The sequence below is a fragment of the Vitis riparia genome, chromosome 1 (assembly GCF_004353265.1).
Source record: "Vitis riparia cultivar Riparia Gloire de Montpellier isolate 1030 chromosome 1, EGFV_Vit.rip_1.0, whole genome shotgun sequence".
In the NCBI taxonomy this organism is placed as follows: Eukaryota; Viridiplantae; Streptophyta; class Magnoliopsida; order Vitales; family Vitaceae; genus Vitis; species Vitis riparia.
In genome coordinates, this window is record NC_048431.1 from 23,418,469 (window position 1) to 23,443,125 (window position 24,657).

General features: G+C 30.1%; 1 protein-coding gene and 1 pseudogene across 1 annotated transcript; both read right to left on the reverse strand.

Moving 5' to 3' along the window:
• Nucleotides 1-6,723: 6,723 nt before the first annotated feature.
• Nucleotides 6,724-10,438, reverse strand: LOC117911989 (receptor-like protein kinase FERONIA). The gene is made up of 2 exons (XM_034826392.1): nucleotides 8,974-10,438; nucleotides 6,724-7,784 (listed from the first exon to the last, which is right to left on the reverse strand). The coding sequence occupies exons 1-2, from the start codon at nucleotides 10,429-10,431 to the stop codon at nucleotides 6,831-6,833; spliced, it is 2,412 nt and encodes an 803-aa protein (XP_034682283.1). The 5' UTR covers nucleotides 10,432-10,438; the 3' UTR covers nucleotides 6,724-6,830.
• A 3,073-nt stretch (nucleotides 10,439-13,511) lies between these two features.
• LOC117921323 lies at nucleotides 13,512-16,035 on the reverse strand (annotated as a pseudogene).
• Between the last annotated feature and the right edge of the window lie 8,622 nt (nucleotides 16,036-24,657).

Consider the following 24,657-nt stretch of genomic DNA (forward strand, 5'->3'; position numbering starts at 1 on the left):
TTACATTTTAATTTTACATTTATCATTTTTAACATAATATTTTATCAATAATTATAATCATGGCAAGTGGTTCTTGTTCTTCATCTAATGCATGTGATAGCAAAAAATTTACTTCAAATATATGGAATTTTTCTGATAGAATAGAAATAAATTTAGAAAATAATAAAAAAGAAATAAAAGCAAAATGTAAAATTTGTAACAAACTTCTTAATGATGGCTTAAATGCAGGTACAAGTCATTTAAAAAGGCATCATGAAAATTGTAAAACTAAAAATAATGTAGATATTAGAAATTATATGCAATTAGGTAAAGATGAAAGTGAAAATTTAAAAACATTTTCTTATGATGAATCTTATTGTCGTGAAGAAGTGATTGATTATATAATAAGAGCAGAACAACCTTTCAATTTTACTAGTTCGCCATCACCACCAAGAGATAATGATTAAAATTTTTTACTAAATGTATGTCATATTTTTATTTTTATTTTTATGGTTGAAAAGTACAAATGATTGACAAATAAGTAGATGACAACCTAGTTGTGATGTATTTATTTTGTAGTAATGTAAACTTTTCCCACATTTTCAAATGTAATGTATTCATTCAATGAATAAAATAGTTAATAATGAATATTTTTATTAATGTAACATTTTCTATTTTTTGAATATTTTTTTTAATATATATATATATATATATATATATATATATATATATATATATATATATATATATATATATATATATATATTAAAGTGGCGGGCCTACGGGCCAGGTCGGGCCTAATTTGGGGCACGTGGCCCGGCCCATCCAGAAATGGGCTCGGGCCGGGCTTTAGCCAGCCGGGCTTGGGCAGGGCCGCGGGCCAAGGCTTTTTGGAGACCCTTAACGCCATATAGTAGGAAAAGGGAAAACTGGTTTGTCATTTTTCAGGTGGAGCCTTATAAAATGGCCGTAGGAGGCGCAGACTCCTTATATAGCCTTTTCAATGTTTGTCTAGACTTGTAAAATGTGGTTACTTTCACAGGCCTAAGGCACATTCCAATGGGCTGTAGGGGTCAAAAAGCATAGTGGATGAAGGAGAGGCCTCCTTATTTTATGGAAAAAGAGGCATGTGAACCCTAGTAGTGAGTGGTAGGGTAGGTGGTGTGGAAACCCAAATAGACGGAGAAGGAAAAAGGATTCTTTTGGTGAAAAGTTGGCCATGGGAGACAAGAGAATGACCCTAAAACCTAAAAGTAGTCTTTGAGTCTTTTGAGCCTCAATCCTAATAGGTTGAAGTCTTCCCACTTTTACTTGGTTGGTAAGGTAAGTAAGGACCCCTACTCTGCAGTTCTCAAAACTTCTGTCGTGACATCCTGACATGGGCAGAGAACCCATGGCCATCTTTATATTTTTAATTTAATATTTAATAATTTTTAGATTTTTAGTACTTCTTAATCCTATTAAATTAATTAATATTTATTTTATTATAAATAATTATAAATATAAATAATATAAATATTATCACATTCATTTAATATCATTTTGCTGTCATAGATATAAAACATGTCGTTTCTATTACATATCATGTGGGCCATTTTGCCTATTCTCGTTGTCCTATCTCTTCAATCCTTTCTTTCTATTCAAGAGAAAATAAGGAACCAAAAATTGATATAAAGCAATGAAAATGGACATGGAAAAGGAAAAACAACACAAAGTAGTTGGATTGGTAATGTGATGTCTCTTATCACTTTATAGAGAAAATCTTAACGCTTTTAAAGAGTGATTTATCTAGTTTGAGAGTTTATTATTTGAGCCCATCCTCCAATCGATTTTCAAATTTTTATTTATTAAATTGACACTATAATTTAATCAATTGATAATAATTCAAACATTAAAACTTGTCTAATCAATATTTCCAAAATTAATTTGTGAGAGCTATTCTTAAAATTAACTTATAAATTTTTATTTGAAAACTTAAATATGAAGTACAATTTTTTCGACTAATTCTCTCTTAGCATATTATGTTTATGTATAATGTGAAAGTTCCAAACTTATTATACATATTTTCAATTGTTTTTCAAACACCTAGAAAAAATTACTTTGTATTTATAAAAAAAATTAAAAAAAAAAATCATTTGTAGTCCAAAATTTACCAAATGTATTTTTAAAATTGAAAATATTATTTTCTATTCATTAAAATAAAAAAAATAAAAAAACTATTTTAATGAACAATTTCTTAGCATCTTCATTATTCTCTTCTTTAATACTAAAACAAGTTCCATAATTCCTTAATTGTTTATCTAATTCATACACTTATGCCTTTTTTTAAAATATAGGCTACTTTTACTTAAAACAAAATCATAAGTGGAAATAGGATTTAGAAGAAAAAAAACAATTATTGTATGGAATCAATTTGATTTTATTTTGTTTTTGAGGTGTGAACGGTTTGAAATAAATACTCCCTTAGCTATATTGCGTAGTCTCAACAAAATCTCTTAATACGGACAAAATTGTTAATTGGAAGTAGGTTTCCTTCTTATCTGCAATAATGAACTATCCACTAACAATGGAACATTTGCTCTGACATGACATTGTAATGTGACCTTATATAAAACCTTTGGTGGTAAGTAGGAGAAATTGGTAGCAATAATGAACTCTAAGGAATAACCCAATAACTTCTCCCAAAATGCATATCGATTGATATTTATAATATCAATAATAGAAGAACCTTGTACACCTAATCCAAATAAGATGACCATGTCGTGTAATGATGGTCATCTCAACAACCGACATGTAGAATGTATCTGTCTCTAGGCTCCACCTCTTCACTAGTGTAATAATAAAAGGTTAATCAAGTTGAATATAATCCACTTGATGCAAAGTATAAAATTTAGATTGTATAATGTATGACCAACACGATCATCCAAAACTCAATCTCGAGGGAACCTCTATCAACAAGTCAAAACATCATCCTTATTTGGATCAACACAAATAGTGGATGTTGAACACTAAGCATAGTTGTATCCTTAAAGGTCAAGACAAACGGGTCCAAATGTCCATGTCTACGTGTGAAAAATATAAAAATTAAAATTTTCAACAACATTTCCCTTAAAAATCAAGGATTCTATTTTTTCTTCGGCTTTACCCTTTGTGGGTGTGGAATTTAGTTGAGATGGTCATGGACCCACCAAAAGAAAAAGAGCAGTTCAATTTTTATTTTACTTTTTAACTATTTTACTATTATAGTACAAAATGGTAGGTCCAGGTCGGTAAAAAAAGGCGCCACGTAAAAAATCTGGCACCCGTTGATGACGTGTCACCTCCGACATGCTCAAGTGATGTATGATTTTTCCTAACTTGAACCCATCATCACCTCTCCTTCCACCGCATTCCAAATTCCAAACCTCTTTTCTAAAATGGCAAAAAGTCAAAATTGAATAGTGAACTTTTCTTACTTTTAGTGTTCAAATTCATTATTATTTCTCATTATTACTTTTTTTTTTTTTCAGTTTAATAGATTAATTTATAGAATTTAGTTCTAAGAAATATTTTTTAACTACTCCATTTTAATTTTTAGCATTCAATTGATTATAGTAGGTGAAGATTACCATATATTTGGAATTTGTTGAATAAATCTCATGATCCACAAGTATTTTCTATGTATTAACTTTCTACCATACTCGTTATTTTTAGATTTAACATTCATATATGTACAAGTATTTAATACTCTTTATAAATTAATAAATTATCTATTCATCAATGAATCAATAATCTCACTAAGAAAATAATTTTTTTAGTTTAAGTATTATTTGATAGGGTTTTTAATATGATTAAAAAATAAGACTTCTCATCTTGTCATCAAGCGCTCAAATCCTCACATCACATTTAGGAATTTTCCATCCACACATTTAAAATTTTATTTAGGTCATATTGATTTATATCCTTGTACATGCTTCTATTTGTTTTCACCCTTCTTCCAAATAACCTAAATTTTATCATACATATTCAACAATGCATATATCTAACCTTACTAAACAACCTAAATCTATCATACATATTCAATAATCTAGATCTCTTGGTAACTTAGCATTGTCATATGCTAACTTAACTTTATTATATATTAACTTAACATTATTTATTTCTACCCTTATTGAATAACTTAAATCTTGTTATACATATTTAACCATCCAAATCCCTTAACAACTTACCATTATCGAAATATTAACATGGCATTATTGTATAATAACTTAGCACTATTTATTCTACCCTTATTGAACTACTTAAATCTCATTATACACATTCAACAATCTAGATCTCTTAATAACTTAGCATTATCGAATATTAACAAGCATTATTTATTATATGTGTTGTTAGTTGAAAGCATTATTTATGTATAATGTGAAAGTTCCGAACCTATTATACATATTTTCAATTGTTTTTTAAATACCTACAAAAAATAACTTTGTATTTATAAAAAAAATTAAAAAAAAAAATTCATTTGTAGTCCAAAATTTACCTAATGTATTTTTAAAATTGAAAATATTATTTTCTATTCATTAGAATAAAAAAAACTATTTTAATGAACAATTTCTTAGCATCTCCATTATTCTCTTCTTTAATACTAAAACAAGTTTCATAATTCCTTAATTGTTTCTCTAATTCAGATACTTATGCATTTTTAAAAAATATAGGCTACTTTTACTTAAAACAAAATCATAAGTGCAAATAGGATTTAGAAAAAAAAAAACAATTATTACGTGGAATCAATTTGATTTGATTTTGTTTTTAGGTGTGAACACTTTGAAATAAATATTTCCCTAATTATATTGTGCAGTCTCAGCAAAATATCTTAATATGGACAAAATTGTTAATTGGAGGTAGGTTTTCTTCTTATATGCAAATAATGAACTACCCACTAACAATGGAATGTATACTTTGACAGTAATGTGACCTTATCTAAAACCTTTGGTGGTAAGTATGAGAAATTGGTAACAATAAAATGAACTTTAAGGAATAACCCAATAACTTCTCCCAAAATGCATATCGATTAATATCTATAATACCAATAATAGGAGGACCATATACAAATAATCCAAATAAGATGACCATGTCGTGTAATGATGGTCATCTCAACAACCGACATGTGAAATATATCTATCTTTAGGCTCCACCTCTCCACTAGTGCAGTAATCAAAGGCTAATCAAGTTGAATATAACTCACTCGATGCAAAGCATAAAATTTAGATTATATCATATATGGCCAACACGATCATCCAAAGCTCAATCTCGAGGGAACCTCTATCAATAAGTCAAAACGTCATTCTTATCTAAATCAACACAAATAGTGGATGATCAATATCAATATTGAAGACTAAGCATAGTTGTATCGTTAAGTTCAAGACAGGTGTCGACCAAAAGTGTCCATATCAACGTGTGGAAAAGTATAAAAATTAAAATTTTCAACAACATTTCCCTTAAAAATCAAGGATTCCATTTTTTTTTTCTTAAGCTTTACCCTTTGTGGGTGTAGAATTTAGTTGAGATGGTCATGGACCCACGAAAAGAAAAAGAGCAGTTCAATTTTTATTTTATTTTTTAACTATTTTATTATTATAGTACAAAATGGTAGATCCATGTCGGCAAAAAAAGGCGAAATTTGGCACCCGTTGATGACGTGTCACCTCCGAGATGCTCAAGTGGATATATGATTTTTCCTAACTTGAACCCATCATCACCTCTCCTTCTACCGCATTCCAAATTCCAAACCTTTTTTCTAAAATGGCATAAAGTCGAAATTGAATAGTGAACCTTTCTTACTTTTAGTGTTCAAATTCATTATTATTTCTCATTATTACTTTTTTTTTTTGTTTTTTTTCAGTTTAATAGATTCATTTATAGAATTTAGTTCTAAGAAATATTTTTTCACTACTCTATTTTAATTTTTAGCCTTCTATTGATTATAGTAGGTGAAGATTATCATATATTTGGAATTTGTTGAATAAATATCATCATCCACAGGTACTTTATATGTATTAACTTTCTACTATAACCATTATTTTTAGATTTAACATTCATACATATACAAGTATTCTACTATAGAAACATAATACTCTTTATAAATTAATAAATTATTTATTCACCAATGAATCAATAATCTCATTGGGATAATAATTTCTTTTAATTTATCTATTATTTTATAGGGTTTTTACTATAATTAAAAAATAATTTTTTTCTAAAAATCATATTTTTCACTAAATAAATTACAAGCGAATCTCGTCGTCGAGTGGAAATGTACGTGAAAAATATAGATTCACACATATTTAACCATTCAAATCCCTTAACAACTTACCATTATCAAAATGTTAGTATTATTGTATAATAACTTAACATTATTTATTCTACCCTTATTGAACTACTTAAATCTCATCATACACGTTCAACAATCTAGATCTCTTAATAACTTAGCATTTGTCGAATATTAACAAGCATTATTTATTATATGTGTTGTTAGTTGAAAGTAAGGGGAAATGCCTCTGCCATGACATTTGCATTGTCTTGTAGCTAGCTTGAAAGCAAATTCAAGCCTTGTGACCACATCACCCATTGTTGGGCGTTCGATTCCTTGATTTGAAATTCTAGAACTTTCTATAAGTTAAATAGGTCATGTTTTGGGGTTTGATTATGTTATCCAAATGTACTTTTTTATCTATAAAAAAATCACCATTAACCGGATAATGTCATGTATATATTTTTAGGCCATATTTGTTTGAATTCTTGTACTTTATTCCATTCGTTTCTACCTTTTTTTCAGTGACCTACATTTCAATGTGCATATTAAACTTTACTATGTTTTATTCACTAACAGTAAGGGTAAGTGCCTCTGCGGTAGCATCTGCATTGTCTTGCAGCTGCAAAGCAAATTCAAGCCTAGCGACCACATCATCCATTGTTGGGCGTTGGATTCCCTGATCAAGCAGACAGTCATAAGCAGTCTCCACGAATTTCTCCAAGCAGTCGTCAGCAAGTTGACCCATGAGAAGCGGGTCAATTATCTCATCAAGCCTACCCTTTTCAATACATGCCCGTGCCCAATTGGCTAAACTCATTTGCTCATACTCCAAGCTTCTATCCACTGCAGCCCTCCCACAAATCACTTCCAACAGCACCACTCCGAACGAGTACACGTCAGATTTCTGTGTGAGTTTCATCCACTTATAGTACTCAGGATCCATATATCCAAACGTGCCCTTAACCACTGTGGTGACCGGGTCGTCGGAGGGTCTCATCTTGGACAATCCGAAATCTGAAACCTTAGCCACCCATTTGTTATCCAACAAGATGTTGGTGGACTTGATATCCCTGTGAATGATGGGATGCTGCGCACCTGCATGAAGATAATCCAACCCACGAGCTGCGCCGATACAAATCTCGAGCCTCTGCTTCCATGGGAGAGGATCATTATCAGCGCCGTAGAGGTGATTACGAAGGGTCCCATGGTGCATGTAATCATATACAAGAATCATCTCCCCTTCCTCCTCGCAGTAGCCTATCAGTGGAACCAGATGCCGGTGCCGGAGCTTGGACAGCATCTCAATTTCGGTCAAAAATTCGTGTGCCCCTTGCTTTGACTTTGATTTCAAGCGTTTGATTGCAACGATGGTATCTCCACCGTCGATGTAGCCTTTGTACACATTGCCGAAACCGCCGTGTCCGATGACGAGAACGTCATCGAAATCGTTAGTGGCTTCTCGAAGCTCGGAGAGAGCAAAGTGACGGCATAGTTCCTTGGGTAGAGAAAAACCACCCCGCTGTTAGGAAGTGTCCCAAATTCCTAATTAGTATAGATTCCTTTTTGTAAAGAATATTATATAGAATATTTCTAGGTTGATATATTATTGTAATATTAGACTTCCTTATAGAATAAGGAAGGTTGTTGAAAATATCTCTATAAATATTCTAGGTCATGAGGGGAAAAAGTTATGAGATGGAGATGGGCATCTAGAGACTATACAAGGTGGATAGAGATGTGAGGAAGAATGGGAGGTACCCGGTGGAGCGAGATGACTCGTAGTAAGGTATGGATACAAGGAGTGGGGAAACATAGGATGTTTCGGGAACCCAATAGTTGTATCTGGTTCTGTCCTCTGTAATATTCTTTATTGTATAGTGGAATCATTATCTCTCATCCGTGAACGTAGGTATGGTTGGCCGAACCACGTTAAAACCTCGTGTACCGTATGTGTGATTGTTTTATCTTTGTGTTCTTGAACTAACATTATTGGCATCAAAGCTTTCGCTGGCACTACAACTGGTATTAGAGCTTGGGTTGAAGATTTTTGGAAGAGCAAAAGATCACAAAGCACACAAGATGAAAACAAAAGGAATTTTCATTGAAGGTGGAGTCGATTGCTCTCTCGTGGTGATATGATACAAAAAGGTTTGTGTCATGGAGAGATTAAAGATTAACTTCATGGAATTTGGTCAAAGGTGGAGATTGTTAGGAAGTGTCCCAAATTCCTAATTAGTATAGATTCCTTTTTGTAAAGAATATTATATAGAATATTTCTAGGTTGATATATTATTGTAATATTAGACTTCCTTATAGAATAAGGAAGGTTGTTGAAAATATCTCTATAAATATTCTAGGTCATGAGGGGAAAAAGTTATGAGATGGAGATGGGCATCTAGAGACTATACAAGGTGGATAGAGATGTGAGGAAGAACGGGAGGTACCCGGTGGAGCGAGATGACTCGTAGTAAGGTATGGATACAAGGAGTGGGGAAACATAGGATGTTTCGGGAACCCAATAGTTGTATCTGGTTCTGTCCTCTGTAATATTCTTTATTGTATAGTGGAATCATTATCTCTCATCCGTGGACGTAGGTATGGTTGGCCGAACCACGTTAAAACCTCGTGTACCGTATATGTGATTGTTTTATCTTTGTGTTCTTGAACTAACATTATTGGCATCAAAGCTTTCGCTGGCACTACACCCGCCTCATGCTCATCATCTTGGCTTTACCCAATCCCCAGCACCCTAATCTCTCCCGTTTCCGCAGGATAAAGAAGTATACAAGAGAGAGTAGAGCAAATATGCCGAAGAGTAGCGCCGCGCCTATGATTATGAACGCTGAGAGTCCTTTACTCTTAGAATTCTGTGCTTGCAGCAGTGGCAGCGGTATCGGTACCGGCTCAGGATTGGGCCCTGCGAGGCTGCCATAGGATTGATTCAACTTGAAGATCTCTAAACCATTTAATATGGCATCAGCGAACCGGGACCTAGTATCCATGTTAGGGTGTAAGGCGAGCCATAGGTCCTGCTTGCCTCGGCTCCCATCCGGTATCATATACACAATGTAGTCTTGGTAAATTGGAATTCCAACGCCTGTACTCCAAGCAATCACATCAGCTTTTTCCTGGGCCGTTTGGTTATTGAGAAATATATCAAAAACCCGTTCATTTATACGCGTAATATCTTCTCCTGTTTCACAGAAATGAAGCCGAACAAGATAATAAAACCCAGAATCGACAGGGAAGATCCACGTTAGGTTGTAATTCAAATTTATATCAGGTATGGGACCCATACTCCTGGAGGAAGAGTAGACTGCGGTTGGGGCAGTGTGTGCAGGCGTCGCCCGAGTATAGCGGATGTCAGTATTATTCCCTTGTAATGTTACCCCACTAGCTGCACCAAAGATATAAGATGAATCCTGTTGCCACGTCCGAAACATTCCCGTGTCTCTTTCTCCTCCGAAGCTAGCGCCACCCACATTTAGACGATAAACAGTTTCTAGAGCGGTGTAGTTGTCGATGTAAAACAAATAATTCGTGGCCACCAAGGGAATCTGCTCACTGTCACTGATGTATAGATTATTTGGCATGGAACAGACTTCGATGCCATTAACGAAGGCATAAAAGCTTGGGGATGGAGAGAAAGTTATGTTCAGAGTCTGATTTTCCCACACGTGGATGATGAATTCTTTAACAATGAAAGCTACTTGGGGTTCCATAGCAGCAACCGTAAGAGAAGCACTGAAGTTGCTCAAGAGGGTATAAACCCCAGATGTAACATTGAAGAAGAAGTCAGATTCATGGATGCCGGAGTAAGCTGCTGGATAGAAGTAAAGACGGACGAACTTAGGCCCGGCTGAAACAGGGAAGGTGTATGTGAACTGGGAGTTAAAGATACGAGCTGTCATGTAGGGCACTTGCTCCACCGAAGCCTGCTGCCGGTCAGCTGTGGATTCGAATGATACATTTTGTGCGTTAGAGGACGAGAATTTTGAGGCTGAATCGCCTCCCCACGTTCGGCCGTCGAAAGATGTTGTTGTGTTTGAGGAGGAGCCACAGTCAAGAAGAAAATAATCCGTTGGAGAGTAAGGGGAAGTGGTATCTGCAGCCATGGAAATGAGGAGTGAAAGAAAGGAGATACAGAAGACAAAAGGGCGCATGGGATTAGTGGACATGTCTTACGTAGTGGGATGAGATTCGGTCATCACTACTCATCACTCACTTATACAAAAACCAACGTATGCAAAATTCATTTGGAAAGTCAAAGCCGCGGGTTGGACAGCTCACCTCCAGTCCGATTATTTAAATCTATTCTTGTTTTAAATTAAAAAATGGAAATGCAGTACACACCCAACTAATTTTAAAAAACCTTTTTTACCCCTTATTTTGTTTATTCCCAAAAATATTTGACAACTTATGTACAAAAAATAAATTATTTGATAGAATGCGTTTCATATCATATAAAAATAGAAAAAAAAATAAAATTAATTTAAACTTTGTATACTTTCAAGTGAATGTATATAAATAAAATTAATGTTAAAGGAGAATTGTTTCACGTTTATATAAATAAAAAATTATTTTCTCATATTTAATTTTTTTAAAAAAAATAAAAAAAAATCAAATTAATTATAAATTTATGTATTTTAATATTGTTTAGCATTTATATAAAAAAAATAAGTGAAATAATTTTTATTTTAAAAATATATTTATTTTCTTCCCATTCTGTATACGCTCTATATAAGTTGTTAATCAAAATATTTTTAAAATATATAATTTTTTAAAATAATAAAAATTTGATGAAAGTTGGGGAGAAAGTTCTAAAATCGCTAGCTTTTTTCTTCTGCAGTGAGCTGTTGGTCATCTGCTAAGCTGTTTACAGCTTTGCACGTGTGGACCATCCGTTCAGTTTTGACCGTAGCCTTTACTTCAATGTGGTGGCTGTTTTTAATGAAATCACATATAAAGTGATTGTTCAGAAAATCTTAGAGTGATTTTGTTAAGATTTTTCAGAATTTTAAAAATATTTTTTAAATTTTATCCAACACCTCATTTTTTTTAAATATATATAATAAATACCTTTTTTCTAAATTTAAATTTTTATAAAACATTTTTATTAGTATCACTCCCATTAAAATGACTGTTAAGGAGAATTGTTTAACATTTATATAAATAAAAAATATTTTTTTCATGTTTAATTTAAAAAAAACCTAAGAAAATCAAATTAATTATAAATTTATGTATTTTAATATTATTTAGCATTTATATAAAAAATAAGTGAAATAATTTTTAAATAATATATAAAATAATTTTCATTTTAAATATATTTTTATTTTCTTTCCATTCTGTATACACTCTATATAAGTTTTTAATCAAAATATTTTTTAAAAATATTATTCTAAAAATATATTATTTTTTAAAATAATAAAATTTTGATGAAAGTTGGGGAGAAGGTTCTAAAATCGCTAGCCTTTTTCTTCTGCAGTGAGCTGTTTACAACTTTACACGTGTGGACCGTCCGTTCAATTTGGAATAACAGATATTACCTTCCCTTTTGTTTTTTTCTCTATTTCCTTTGCCGACACATTATTGAATTTGCCACCTAATTTTAAATGTAGCCTTCGCTTCAATGTGTGGATGTGACATGGTCACAAGAGTATGTTTGGTAGGGAGTGTTTTCAATTAAATCACATATAAAGCATCTCTTAAGAAAATATTATAAGTGATTTTTAAAATTTTTAAAAATATTTTTTAAATTTTATTAAATATCCATCTTTTTTTTAAAAAAAAATCAGGCTAAAAATATTTTCTATAATCTTTGTCAAGCACACCCTATCTCAATGAATTTAATAATTAATAATATATTGATAAAAAATCCTAAATTATAATAATATAATAAACCTTTAAAATCTAAGCGGTTGCATAAAAATATAAATGAAAAAATTAAATTATAAAGACATAAATAATTAATATCAAGATAATCAAAAAATTGAAATTTAATAGCATACGTTTGTCATTATTGATGCTAATAGTATCACCTCATATCGATCAAAAAGTTAAAATAATTGAAGAAGTAATTATTGTGTTTATTGAAGACAACTATTAAAGATAAAATTTAGATTATTTGATAAAAATACAAATAAATGAGATTAAATTATAAAGTTACTAGTAAATGAGATCAATATATAAACAAATGAGACTCAATAATACATACATGACATCATCACCTTATTGATGATACATTTTTTATATAACACTAAAAAGGTACCATTCGATATTATAATTTGACCCGGTATTAATACGGTTCTACAAAAAGTTTAAGTCATTGAAGAAGCATATTACCATATTTTTATCTCTTATTATTAAACACGCTTAATAAACAAAATTGTCTTTTTCCTTTTATTTTTTTCTTTATTTTCTTGATCGATATATTTTTGAATTTGCCACCTATTTATTTGATGATACTAAATTTACCGTTGTTAATAATTAATAATATGTGTACTTAAATATTGAATAAGTGTGATGAAATTTAGGCTATTAGAATTAAGTAAAAACAAAAAGGATCAAGATACAAAGATGTAAATAAATTAGAATGAGTTACAAACAAACTAAATCAAATAATGTACACATGAAAATATGAAAAAAAATCTATTGAAGTCTCTATATATATATATATTGTTCGATATTACAGTCTGACTTGCATTATGAAGAAGTATTTATTATATTTTTTATTAGAATATTTTTAATTCTAAAAATTGTTTTTGGCAAAAATTTTAAATTATGTGTCTGATTTTAAAAAGAATTTTTGGAATATTTTTTAGTAAGTTTTAAAGTTGCTGATTTCTTTTGTCCCAACCAGTGTTGCAATAGTTATTAAAATCTAAACCTACATCAGCCATAGGAAGAAAATGAAAGAAAATTAAAAGAAAAAAAAATCATCTTCTGTCCATATATTTAAATGGTATTTATGACTTCTAATATTAGATTTTCTTGAATCAGTTTCACGATCCATTGCAACCCCTTTTTCAATTACATTTTCCATTTTTTTTTTTTCTAAATTACTAGTTAATTTATATGATGCTGGATATTTTTTTTTTCTATTTCTTCCTTAACTATATGTTTGATTGCAAGAAAGTATTAAGAAAAAATATTTAAAAAATGATTTTCTTATATTTGATTTTAATATAAAAAATATGAAAGAAATTTAAATTCGTTAAAAATTCATTTTTTATCGTATGCTCTGTTAGTTGAAACTAAGCGTAAGTGCCTCTCCCTTGGCATCCACATTGTCTTGCAGCTCCAAAGCAAGTTCAAGCCTTGCGACCACATCACCCATTGTTGGGCGTTGGATTCCCTGATCTAGCAGACAGTCATAAGCAGTCGTCAGCAATTTGACCCATGAGAAGCGGGTCAATTATCTCATCAAGCCTACCCTTTTCAATACATGGCCGTGCCTAATTGGCTAAACTCCTTTGCTCATACTCCAAGCTTCTATCCACTGCAGCCCTCCCACAAAATCACTTCCAACAGCACCACTCCGAACGAGTACACGTCAGATTTCTGTGTGAGCTTCATCCACTTATAGTACTCAGGATCCATATATCCAAACGTGCCCTTAACCACTGTGGTGACCGGGTCGTCGGAGGGTCTCATCTTGGACAATCCGAAATCTGAAACCTTAGCCACCCATTTGTAATCCAACAAGATGTTGGTGGACTTGATATCCCGGTGAATGATGGGATGCTGCGCACCTGCATGAAGATAATCCAACCCACGAGCTGCGCCGATACAAGTCTCGAGCCTCTGTTTCCATGGGAGAGGATCATTATCAGCGCCGTAGAGGTGATTACGAAGGGTCCCATGGTGCATGTAATCATATACAAGAATCATCTCCCCTTCCTCCTCGCAGTAGCCTATCAGTGGAACCAGATGCCGGTGCCGGAGCTTGGACAGCATCTCGATTTCGGTCAAAAATTCGTGTGCCCCTTGCTTTGACTTTGATTTCAAGCGTTTGATTGCAACGATGGTCTCTCCACCGTCAATGTAGCCTTTGTACACATTGCCGAAACCGCCGTGTCCGATGACGAGAACGTCATCGAAATCGTTAGTGGCTTCTTGAAGCTCGGAGAGAGCAAAGTGACTGCATAGTTCCTTGGGTAGAGAAAAACCACCCCGCCTCATGCTCATCATCTTGGCTTTACCCGATTCCCAGCACCCTAATCTCTCCCGTTTCCGCAGATAAAGAAGTATACAAGAGAGAGTAGAGCAAATATGCCGAAGAGTAGCGCCGCGCCTATGATTGTGAACGCTGGGAGTCCTTTACTCTTAGAATTCTGTGGCTGCAGAACTGGCAGCGGTATCGGTACCGGCTCAGGATTGGGCCCTGCGAGGCTGCCATAGGATTGATTCAACTTGAAGATCTCTAAACCATTTAATATGGCATCAGCGAACCGGGACCCAGTATCCATGTTAGGGTGTAAGGCGAGCCATAGGTCCTGCTTGCCTCGGCTCCCATCTGGTATCATATACACAATGTAGTCTTGGTAAATTGGAACTCCAACCCCTGTACTCCAAGCAATCACATCTGCTTCTTCCTGGGCCGTTTGGTTATTGAGAAATATATCAAAAACCCGTTCATTTACACGCGTAATATATTTTCCTATCTCAAAGAAATGAAGTCGAACAAGATAATAAAACCCAGAATCGACAGGGAAGATCCACGTTAGGTTGTAATTCAAATTTATATCAGGTATGGGACCCATACTCCTGCAGGAAGAGTAGACTGCGGTTGGGGCAGTGTGTGCAGGCGTCGCCCGAGTATAGCGGATGTCAGTATTATTCCCTTGTAATGTTAGCCCACTAGCTGCACCAAAGATATAAGATGAATCCTGTTGCCACGTCCGAAACATTCCCGTGTCTCTTTCTCCTCCGAAGCTAGCGCCACCCACATTTAGACGATAAACAGTTTCTATAGCGGTGTAGATGTCGATGTAAAACAAATAATTCGTGGCCACCAAGGGAATCGGCTCACTGTCACTGATGTATAGATTATTTGGCATGGAACAGACTTCGATGCCATTTGCGAAGGCATAAAAGCTTGGGGATGGAGAGAAAGTTATGTTCAGAGTCTGATTTTCCCACACGTGGATGATGAATTCTTTAACAATGGAAGCTACTTGGGGTTCCATAGCAGCAGTAAGAGAAGCACTGAAGTTGCTCAAGAGGGTATAAACCCCAGATGTAACATTGAAGAAGAAGGCAGATTCATGGATGCCGGAGTAAGCTGCTGGATAGAAGTAAAGACGGACGAACTTAGGCCCGGCTGAAACAGGGAAGGTGTATGTGAATTGGGAGGTAAAGATACGAGCTGTCATGTAGGGCACTTGCTCCACCGAAGGCTGTTGCTGGTCAGCTGTGGATTCTAATGATACATTTTGTGCGTTAGAGGACGAAAATTTTGAGGCTGAATCGCCTCTCCACGTCCTGCCGTCGGAAGATGATGTTGTGTTTGAGGAGGAGCCACAGTCAAGAAGAAAATAATCAGTTGGAGAGTAAGGGGAGATGGTATCTGCAGCCATGGAAATGAGGAGGAGTGGAAGAAAGGAGAAACAGAAGGCGAAAGGGCGGATGGAATTGATCGACATATCTGAAATTTCCTGAGAAGCAGGTGCATGGGATGAGATGCAGTCATCGCCATTCATCACTGACTTGTATAAAAACAAAAGAAGTTTAGGATGTGGAAACGGCGGGTAGCCAACAGGATACATTTGTCATTATAAAGATATAAATAATTGATACCGAGATAAAAAAAAAAAGGTAATTTTGATAAGAGTGCCGTAAATTAAAAAAATTATTTTTAAATTACCAACTCTAAATCTACCAAATCTACTACAGTTTTCAAAAGAGCGGCTTGGAAATCGTCTTTTTCAAAAGACGATTTCCATCAAAATAAGGAAAAAAAAAAAAATTAATCCCTCAAAACGATTTCAAAAAAAAATTATTTAAGTGGAAATTGTCTCTTAAAAAAAATTTAAAAAAAATTCTCAAATAAAAATCATCTTTTCACAAGATATATATATATATATATATATATATGTGAGAAATCCTCACTAAACCAAGTGGGAAATCGTCTCTTAAAAGAGACAATTTCCATACTTTAAAAGTGAGAAATTCTCACTTAAAAAAAAAAAGAAAACCTTCAAAAATTTATTTTTTATTATTTATTTTATTTATACAATAATACAATTATTATAAAATTAATTAATTTTATTTACTAAATTTAATATAAGATAAATAATCTATTATTTTTTTTTACTTTGAAATTAAAAAAACCTATTATTAATTTATGTGAAAAATGAATTTTAAAAACAATTGTTATTAATTTATTAAATAATAATTTAGTATATTATTTAAAAAAAATCCAAGTGGGAATTGTCTCTTGAAGAGACGATTCCACACCACCTTTAAAAGTGAGAATTTCTCACTTCAAAAAAAAAAAAACCATAGTAAATTTAGTATGTTATTTAGTAAGAGAAAAAACAAAGGATTTTTAATGGTTTTTTTTTTTTTTTTAATTGAGAATTTCTCACTTTTAAGGGTGGTATGGAAATCGTCTCTTGAAGAGACGATTTCTTTGGGTTTTTTTTGTTTTAATAATATACTAAATAATTATTTAATAAATTAATAACAATTGTTTTTAAGACTCATTTTTCACATAAATTCATAATAGTTTTTTTTTTTAATTCCAAAGTAAGAAAAAAAAAATTATTTATCTTATATTAAATTTAGTATGTTATTTATATATTAAATTTGGTAAATAAAATTAATTAATTTTATAATATATATTTATAATAATTATATTATTGTATAAATAGAATAAATAATGAAAAAGTGGATTTTTGAAGGTTTTTTTCTCACTATGGAAATCGTCTCTTGAAGAGATGATTTCCCACTTCTCACTTTTGTGTGGAAATCGTCTTTTCAAGAGACGATTTCCCACTTAGTTTTTTTTTTTAAGTGAGAATTTCTCACATATATATATATTTTTTATGGAAATCGTCTCTTTAAGAGACGATCTCTCACTTTGTTTTTTTTGTTTTTTTTTTTATAAATCGTTTCTTGAAGAGCCGATTTCTCACTTCTTAGATTTTTTATTTTTTATTTTTTTTTAAATCGTCTCTTCAAGAGACGATTTTTCAACGGTAGATTTGGAATTATTTTTCCTACTACGGTAATTTAGAAATTATTTTTTAAAACTGTTGTACTCTTATAAAAAAATCCCAAGTGCTTAGAATAAGAGTACAATAGTTTCAAAAAATAATTTCTAAATTACCGTATTAGGAAAAATAATTTCAAATCTATTGTAGTTCTGTCTAGGTAGGAAAGAGAAAATATGTAAGTGAAAAATCGTCTCTTGAAGAGACAGTTTTTTAAAAAATAAAAAATAAAAAATTTAAGAAGTGAGAAATCGTCTCTTAAAGAAACGATTTACAAAAAAAATATATATATATATGTGAGAAATTCTCACTTGAAAAAAAAAACCAAGTGAGAAATCGTTTCTTTTCCATAGTGAGAAATTCCCACTTCAAAAAAAAAAAAAACCTTCAAAAATCCACTTTTTCATTCTTTATTCTATTTATATAATAATATAATTATTATAAATATATATTATAAAATTAATTAATTTTATTTACTAATTTTAATATATAAATAAAATATTAAATTTAATATAAGATAAATAATCTATTATTATTTTTTTCTCATACTTTGGAATTAAAAAAAAAACTATTACAAATTTATGTGAAAAATGAGTTTTAAAAACAATTTTATTAATTTATTAAATAATTATTTAAAAAAAACCCAAGTGAAAATCGTCTCTTCAAGAGAAGATTTCCACACCACCCTTAAAAGTGAAAAATTCTCACTTCAAAAAAAAAAAAAAAAAAAAACCATCAAAAATCCATTTTTTGTTTCTAAATAACATACTAAATTTACTATGGTTTTTTTTTTTTTAAGTGAGAAATTCTCACTTTTAAAGGTGGTGTGGAATCGTCTCTTAAGAGACGATTTCCACTTGAGATTTTTTTAAATAATATACTAAATTGTTATTTAATAAATTAATAACAATTGTTTTTAAAATTCATTTTTAACATAAATTAATAATGGTTTTTTTTTAATTCCAAAATAAGAGAAAAAAAATAGATTATTTATCTTATATTAAATTTAGTAAATAAAATTAATTAATTTTATAATATATATTTATAATAATTATATTATTGTATAAATAGAATAAAGAATGAAAAATGGATTTTTGAAGTTTTTTTTTTTTTTTTTTAAGTGATTCTCACATGGAAATAATCTTTTCAAGAGATGATTTCTCACTTGGTTTGGTGAGAATTTCTCTCTCTTTCTCTCTCACACATATATATATATATATATATATTTTGTGGAAGTCGTCTCTTCAAGAGACCGATTTCCATTTGGGATTTTAAAAAAAAATATTTTTAAGAGACGATTTCCATTTAAATAATTTTTGTTTTTTTGAAATCATCTTTTGAAAAGACGATTTTTGAGGGATTAAATTTTTTTTCTTATTTTGATGAAAATCGTCTTTTCAAAAGACGATTTCCAAACTGCCATAGATTTGGAATTACTTTTCCTACTACGATAATTTAAGAATATTTTTTTTAATTTACCGTACTCTTATCAAAATTCTGATAAAAAAAGAATCGAAACCCAATAGAATACATTTGTCATTATTCGATACTATAATACGATCGTATATTGAAAAGTTAAAATTATTAAAGAAGTAATTATCATGTTTTTCTTTTTCATTTTCACCTCCAATTGTCTTTTCTTTTCTTTTTCTCTCTATTTTCTTGAATGATACATTATTAAATTTGTGACCTATTTCTTTGACCATATTAAATTTGAAAATAATTTAATAGTTATCTCTACTTCAACACAACGAATGTGACAATAATTCAAATCATTTCTACTTCAGATATGACAAGAATTAAAGTCATTTCTACTTCAGATGTAACAAGAATTCGAGTCAATGCGTCAATGCTCACGAAACTTCATATTTGAGTCATTAAGGGTTACCTCTACTTAAATGCATGGAATGTCACAAGCAATTGAGTCACTGCATGACGAATTAATAGGAAAATTCTGCTTAAGTACATGGAATGTTACAAGCAATTGAGTCACAACATAAATAATTAATAGGAAAATTTTATGGTATCAATATAGGTATGGTATCAAAGATTTTGTAAGCCTTAGAAAAATTCTACGCTACCGATTTTGGTAGACCCTAATTAATAATATGTGGACTTGAATGTTGAATACGTGTGATGAAATTTAGGCTATTAAAGGATAGTAAAAACAAAAAACAAAAAATAAAAATACAAATATACAAATAAATCAAAATGAGTTACAAACGTATTAGATGAAATACACATGACACCATAAGAAAAATGGTTCAATATTGAGGTGAGTTGTTCAATATTGAAATCCGACTTACATTATTAAAGAAGTAATTATCATATTTTTTATTAGAATGTTTTTAATTCCAAAAATTATTTTTGGCAAATTTTTAGAATTATGCTTATCTCTAAATTGGTGTTTGATTTAAAAATAATTTTTGGAATATTTTTTGAGTAAGTTTTAAAATTGTATTTATTTGTAAATTGATATTTTATTTTTAAAATGATTTTTGAATTAGGAAATTCTTCATAATTTAAAAAAAAAAATCATAAATATAAAGAAATAGTTTATTTAAAAGTAATGAAAAAAACTTTTATGAACCTAAAAGAGCACAATCATTCATAAAAAATTGCTCCAACTCTTAGATTTTCAAAATATTTTTTTGAGAGTGGCTTTTAGCTTCCACAAAGGTCAAACCTTTTATTATGAAGATTGGATAAGGGTTTTGAGGAATCCGAGCATAGAGGAATGTTGCTTTGGAAATGTGAAAAAAAAGTGTAGGTACAGTATATGTGTATTTAATCAAATAAAATTATTGCAATATATGTGCATCTAATCAAGTAAAATTATGTACTATTTTATCATATTTAGTAGATTATTTAGCCGTGATTTTTTACACTTAGTAGGTTGTTAAGTGGTTTTTTCATGTTATATCTATGTATTTATTTATTTTATTTATATTTGCACAAGACTAATTTCTCTCAAAAAATAATTAATCTAAATGAGCAAAACCAAAATTGGTAATAAAGTATTAATTTGAGGATTAATTTAAAGACTATTTATTCACCTCCTTTGAGTAGTTTTGTTATATCAAGACTAAGCATTAAATTTGTTTCATGATGTTATTTATATAATTAATTTATAAGTCTTTACTTACATGTTATGTATTAAAATATATCAATTTTGGGTTTAATAATATAATGTATATCATCAACCTAGAAATTTAATTGATATAGAAAATTAATATTTCCATGTCATCAACTTTTTTTAACAAAATTGAATACAAATGATTTACTAAAAATAATAATAAATAATAATAAGTTAAACTTATAGCTTTCTTTTTTCTTTTTTCTTTTTGTTATAAATGAATATAAAACACATTTTTTACTTTGATTTTTGTTTTTGTGGGTATGAAAAAAAAAAGGCTAATTATTTAAAGGAAAACATCCAAGGAGATGAGGGACAGGGGTGGTAGGTTTAAATTGGGTGATTTTCTTTTCAAAAACTATTCAATCTAAGTCATAAATAAGCTGGCAATTGAAGTAAATAATAAATAATAAAGGGAACAGAGATGCAAATATTTTTTTATAGTGATTCGATAAGTCCACTGATCAAAACTTCAAGCCAAACTTTCAATCTTATATACTTGGATTCATGGCTCCAATGGATACTACATTCTCTTTAACTTTAATGTCAACTCGAAGACTCGACCACTCAATCTTTATCTAATTAAGGAGACTTTACAACTTTCAATCTTAGTACAAATTTGGCTCAATACAAGTACAATTTGGATTAAATCAAGACGGTGCCCAAATTGGATTTACAAGTACAACATAAATGTACTTGAATGGAAAAATTTTATAAGAAAAAAATGGTAGGTAATACAAGTGTTCTCATCTCAATAAATACATAGGGGTTCTTTGGTTAATAGAAAACAATATTAAACACCTAAAATAGCAAAAGTAGTTATCGACTAATCAAGTTCTGCTTCAATCAATCATTTAATACACAATAGGTGATCATTTGTCCTTTTTATTACACGACCTTGAAGTGATACTCAATTGAGAAAGCCAAATCCCTACCAACAACACCAAGGTTTTGAAATAGAAAGAATTTTGAACTAAACTGATCGGTTCTTGATCAGGAAGTATTTAAGGTGCTTTTAATCAAAGTGTTTTTCTAAAAGTATTTTTTTTAAAAATCACTTTCTTCACAAAACACTATAAATGATATTTTAAAATTTTAAAAATATTTTCTAAATTTTGTCAAATACTTAATTTTTTCCTTAAAAGTATTTTTTAGATTAAAAACGGTTCTGAGAAGCATTATGTAATGTAATCTTGGTATCTCAATATTTTTTTTATATATTATTATTATATTTTTTCTTTGGGTGAAAGGAACAAATTGAATGTCGAGAAAGAGAGGAATACTGGTTAGTGAAAGAAAATGTCAGGGATATGAAAGGTGGGAATAAAGAACACAACTTTATAGAAATTGCCTTGTGCCATCTGCCGACTTTCGCACCATTGTATCAAGCCAAGGGAAAATGCCTTGAGTCTCAAGAAAAGCCTCTTCACCGAAAGTTCCTTAAAAGTAACCACAATTACCGCAATATTAAATCATATTATATTTTTTTTAGAAAAACTTCACTTTATAAATAATTTATAAAAATATAAGAACTCGTTTGGACATGTTCATGAAGACTTATTTTTTAAAACTATTTTTAAATTAAAAATAAAAAATAATTTTAAAAAATATTATCAAACGAACTCATATTTTTCTTTTATTTTTATTTTTTAATTTTTAAAAATTATTTTATATTTCACTTTATTTTAAAAAATTGTTTTCAAAAATTAATTAGATAATGTTATAAATTTTTAAAAATAGTTTTTTGCTTTTAAAAACACACTCTTAACACTTTTAAAAATAATTTTATACTTAAAATTCTTTATTTTTTTTGCATAAAAATATTTTATATATATATATATATATATATAATCAAGAAAAATTGTATTTTATACAAAGTAAAATTTGGAAAATTGTTTCATTTTTTTAAATAACTAATTACTCCTATTAGTTTGAGACTCATGATTTTTAAATAACTAATTAATTTTTTAAATTACTAATTCTTAGGTCTTCTTTCTATTAATTTCCAATAATTAAAAATATTTTTAAAATTTTTAATAAGAACTTCTAAAGGTAATTTTACAAAAATGTTATATTTTATATGGACTTTAAATATATATATATATACATTTAATGGAAAAATATTTGACAGAATTAAATAATGAGAATTGTAATAAATCTTGCTTTTTCTCGTCTAAGAGGCTAAGACAGGGATTGGTCATAAGCCGAGGAGCGTGGACTGCAGCTGCAAGCCTGCAAGCCTGCAAGGCATATGTCTATCACTGTATCATCAAACAGTCTACGTACTAAGATTTTCTTCACCATTTTACTGTTGCAACCTCACAAAATCTCCTCAAAATCTTCGTGACAAAACCCAATAAATTTCGAAAAGGAAAAAAATAAAACCCACAGAGATCTGGAACTGTACTTGACCCCACATCAAGGCTTTAATCACTCGAACCAAGAGGAATAAGAAAATAATTAAATATGGATAAATTTTTTATTTTTAAAAGTAAAAATTTATATAAAAAAATAAAACCCTCTTTATTAATTATTTTAAAAAATAAAATTTAAAAACTATTTTTTATTATTTTATAATAAATGTTTTTTTGGATCTGAAATCTTTTTAATTTACTTTTTACGTTTTTAAAAATAACTTTTACTTTCTTTTTAAGCATTATTTATATTTATACAATTATTTTTGAAATAACTCTAAAAAAATAACAAAAATAATTAAAAAATATTATTTAAAAACACCTTAATTTCTATTTATAAAATAAAAAATAATTTTTTTTTAAAAATACGTTTTTTATTTTTTTATTTTAAAGAAAAAAAATTATTTTAAAAAACACTTATTAAACATATCTTAAATTTATCTTCTATGTTTAAAAATTATTTTTTTTAAATTTAAAATTTAAAAAAATAAAAAAATATAGTATCTTAATTTTTAATTAGTTTTTATAAATATTTTTAATATAAGTCTTTAAGGGTTTATATTTATATAAAACATATTTTTATTTTAAACATAAAAAAATATAAAAATTAAGGAATCATTTTTAGGTTCATGGGCCTCATGAATGATGACTCTGGCACACTTTACCTCAAAATAGAAGCCCATTTTTCTTCTTTCTTGAGTGGCATCATGAGAGTGTGGCTGGCTTTTTTGTCATATTCACATAGTTTTTTTTTTTCCCTTACTTTTTTTCCTTTTTCTTCTGTTTCAGAGGGCTGCAAGTAATGCTGTAAAGCTACTTTCCATGGAACGGTGGTGGCCACCTGACACAGCTAATATTGGTGAATGAATGCAGTGAAGATTCAAACAAAAAAACAGAAGAACTAAGCCAATGGGAATTTGAGTGTTGGGGAGAGAGTAAAGTGAATGAATGTGGGGGTTGCATCTTGCATCTCGCTCCTCTCCCTCTCTCTCTCTCTCTCTCTCTTTACGACTTTGAGAAAGAGTTGACGATGCCCATTTGCTTCTGAGTCAGGGCAAGCCGTCTCTAGTCTTCTCACACTCTAGCAAAGGACAAAGCCTGAGTCTCTACTGCTTTTTCTTAGTTTGGCCTCTTTGATCATGGGCTGCCATTTATTTCAGTGATTTTATCTTGATTTACAAGTAGGCACCTTTGCAGGCGTCAACTTGGTATATGTTATTGGAATATCTATAGTAGGGTTATTCATATCTAAATTTTGATTTAGATAGATCAAATACATGAAGAGATTTAGGTCATTAAACTCATATATAAACATATAGTATCGGGATATATAGATCAAGGTATAAGACAATGAGATTTTGTTGAACAGATGACACTACTTGATTGGTGATATTTTTAAAATTTTTTGATTGATGATATTTTTCGATTTCATATCAAAATCATGCAATTTCATACCATGACGGCACCCTATATTATTATTTTATTATCTCACATCGTAGCAATTTTGTAAACAATATTTGATTATAAAAACAAAATTAATTAATATTTTAGACATAAACTAGATAAGTGATTATGCCAATATTTTTTATGTTGTAATGAAAAATATTTTTGAAAGTAGTACTT

Bases quoted from the DNA above. Each gene is read 5' to 3' on its own strand.
- LOC117911989 (XM_034826392.1), bottom strand. From the start codon at position 10,431: ATGCGCCCTTTTGTCTTCTGTATCTCCTTTCTTTCACTCCTCATTTCC. The intron at 7,785-8,973 runs GTGTAGTGCCAG...TCCTAACAGCGG, and splicing joins AGATGATGAGCATGAGGCGG to GGTGGTTTTTCTCTACCCAA.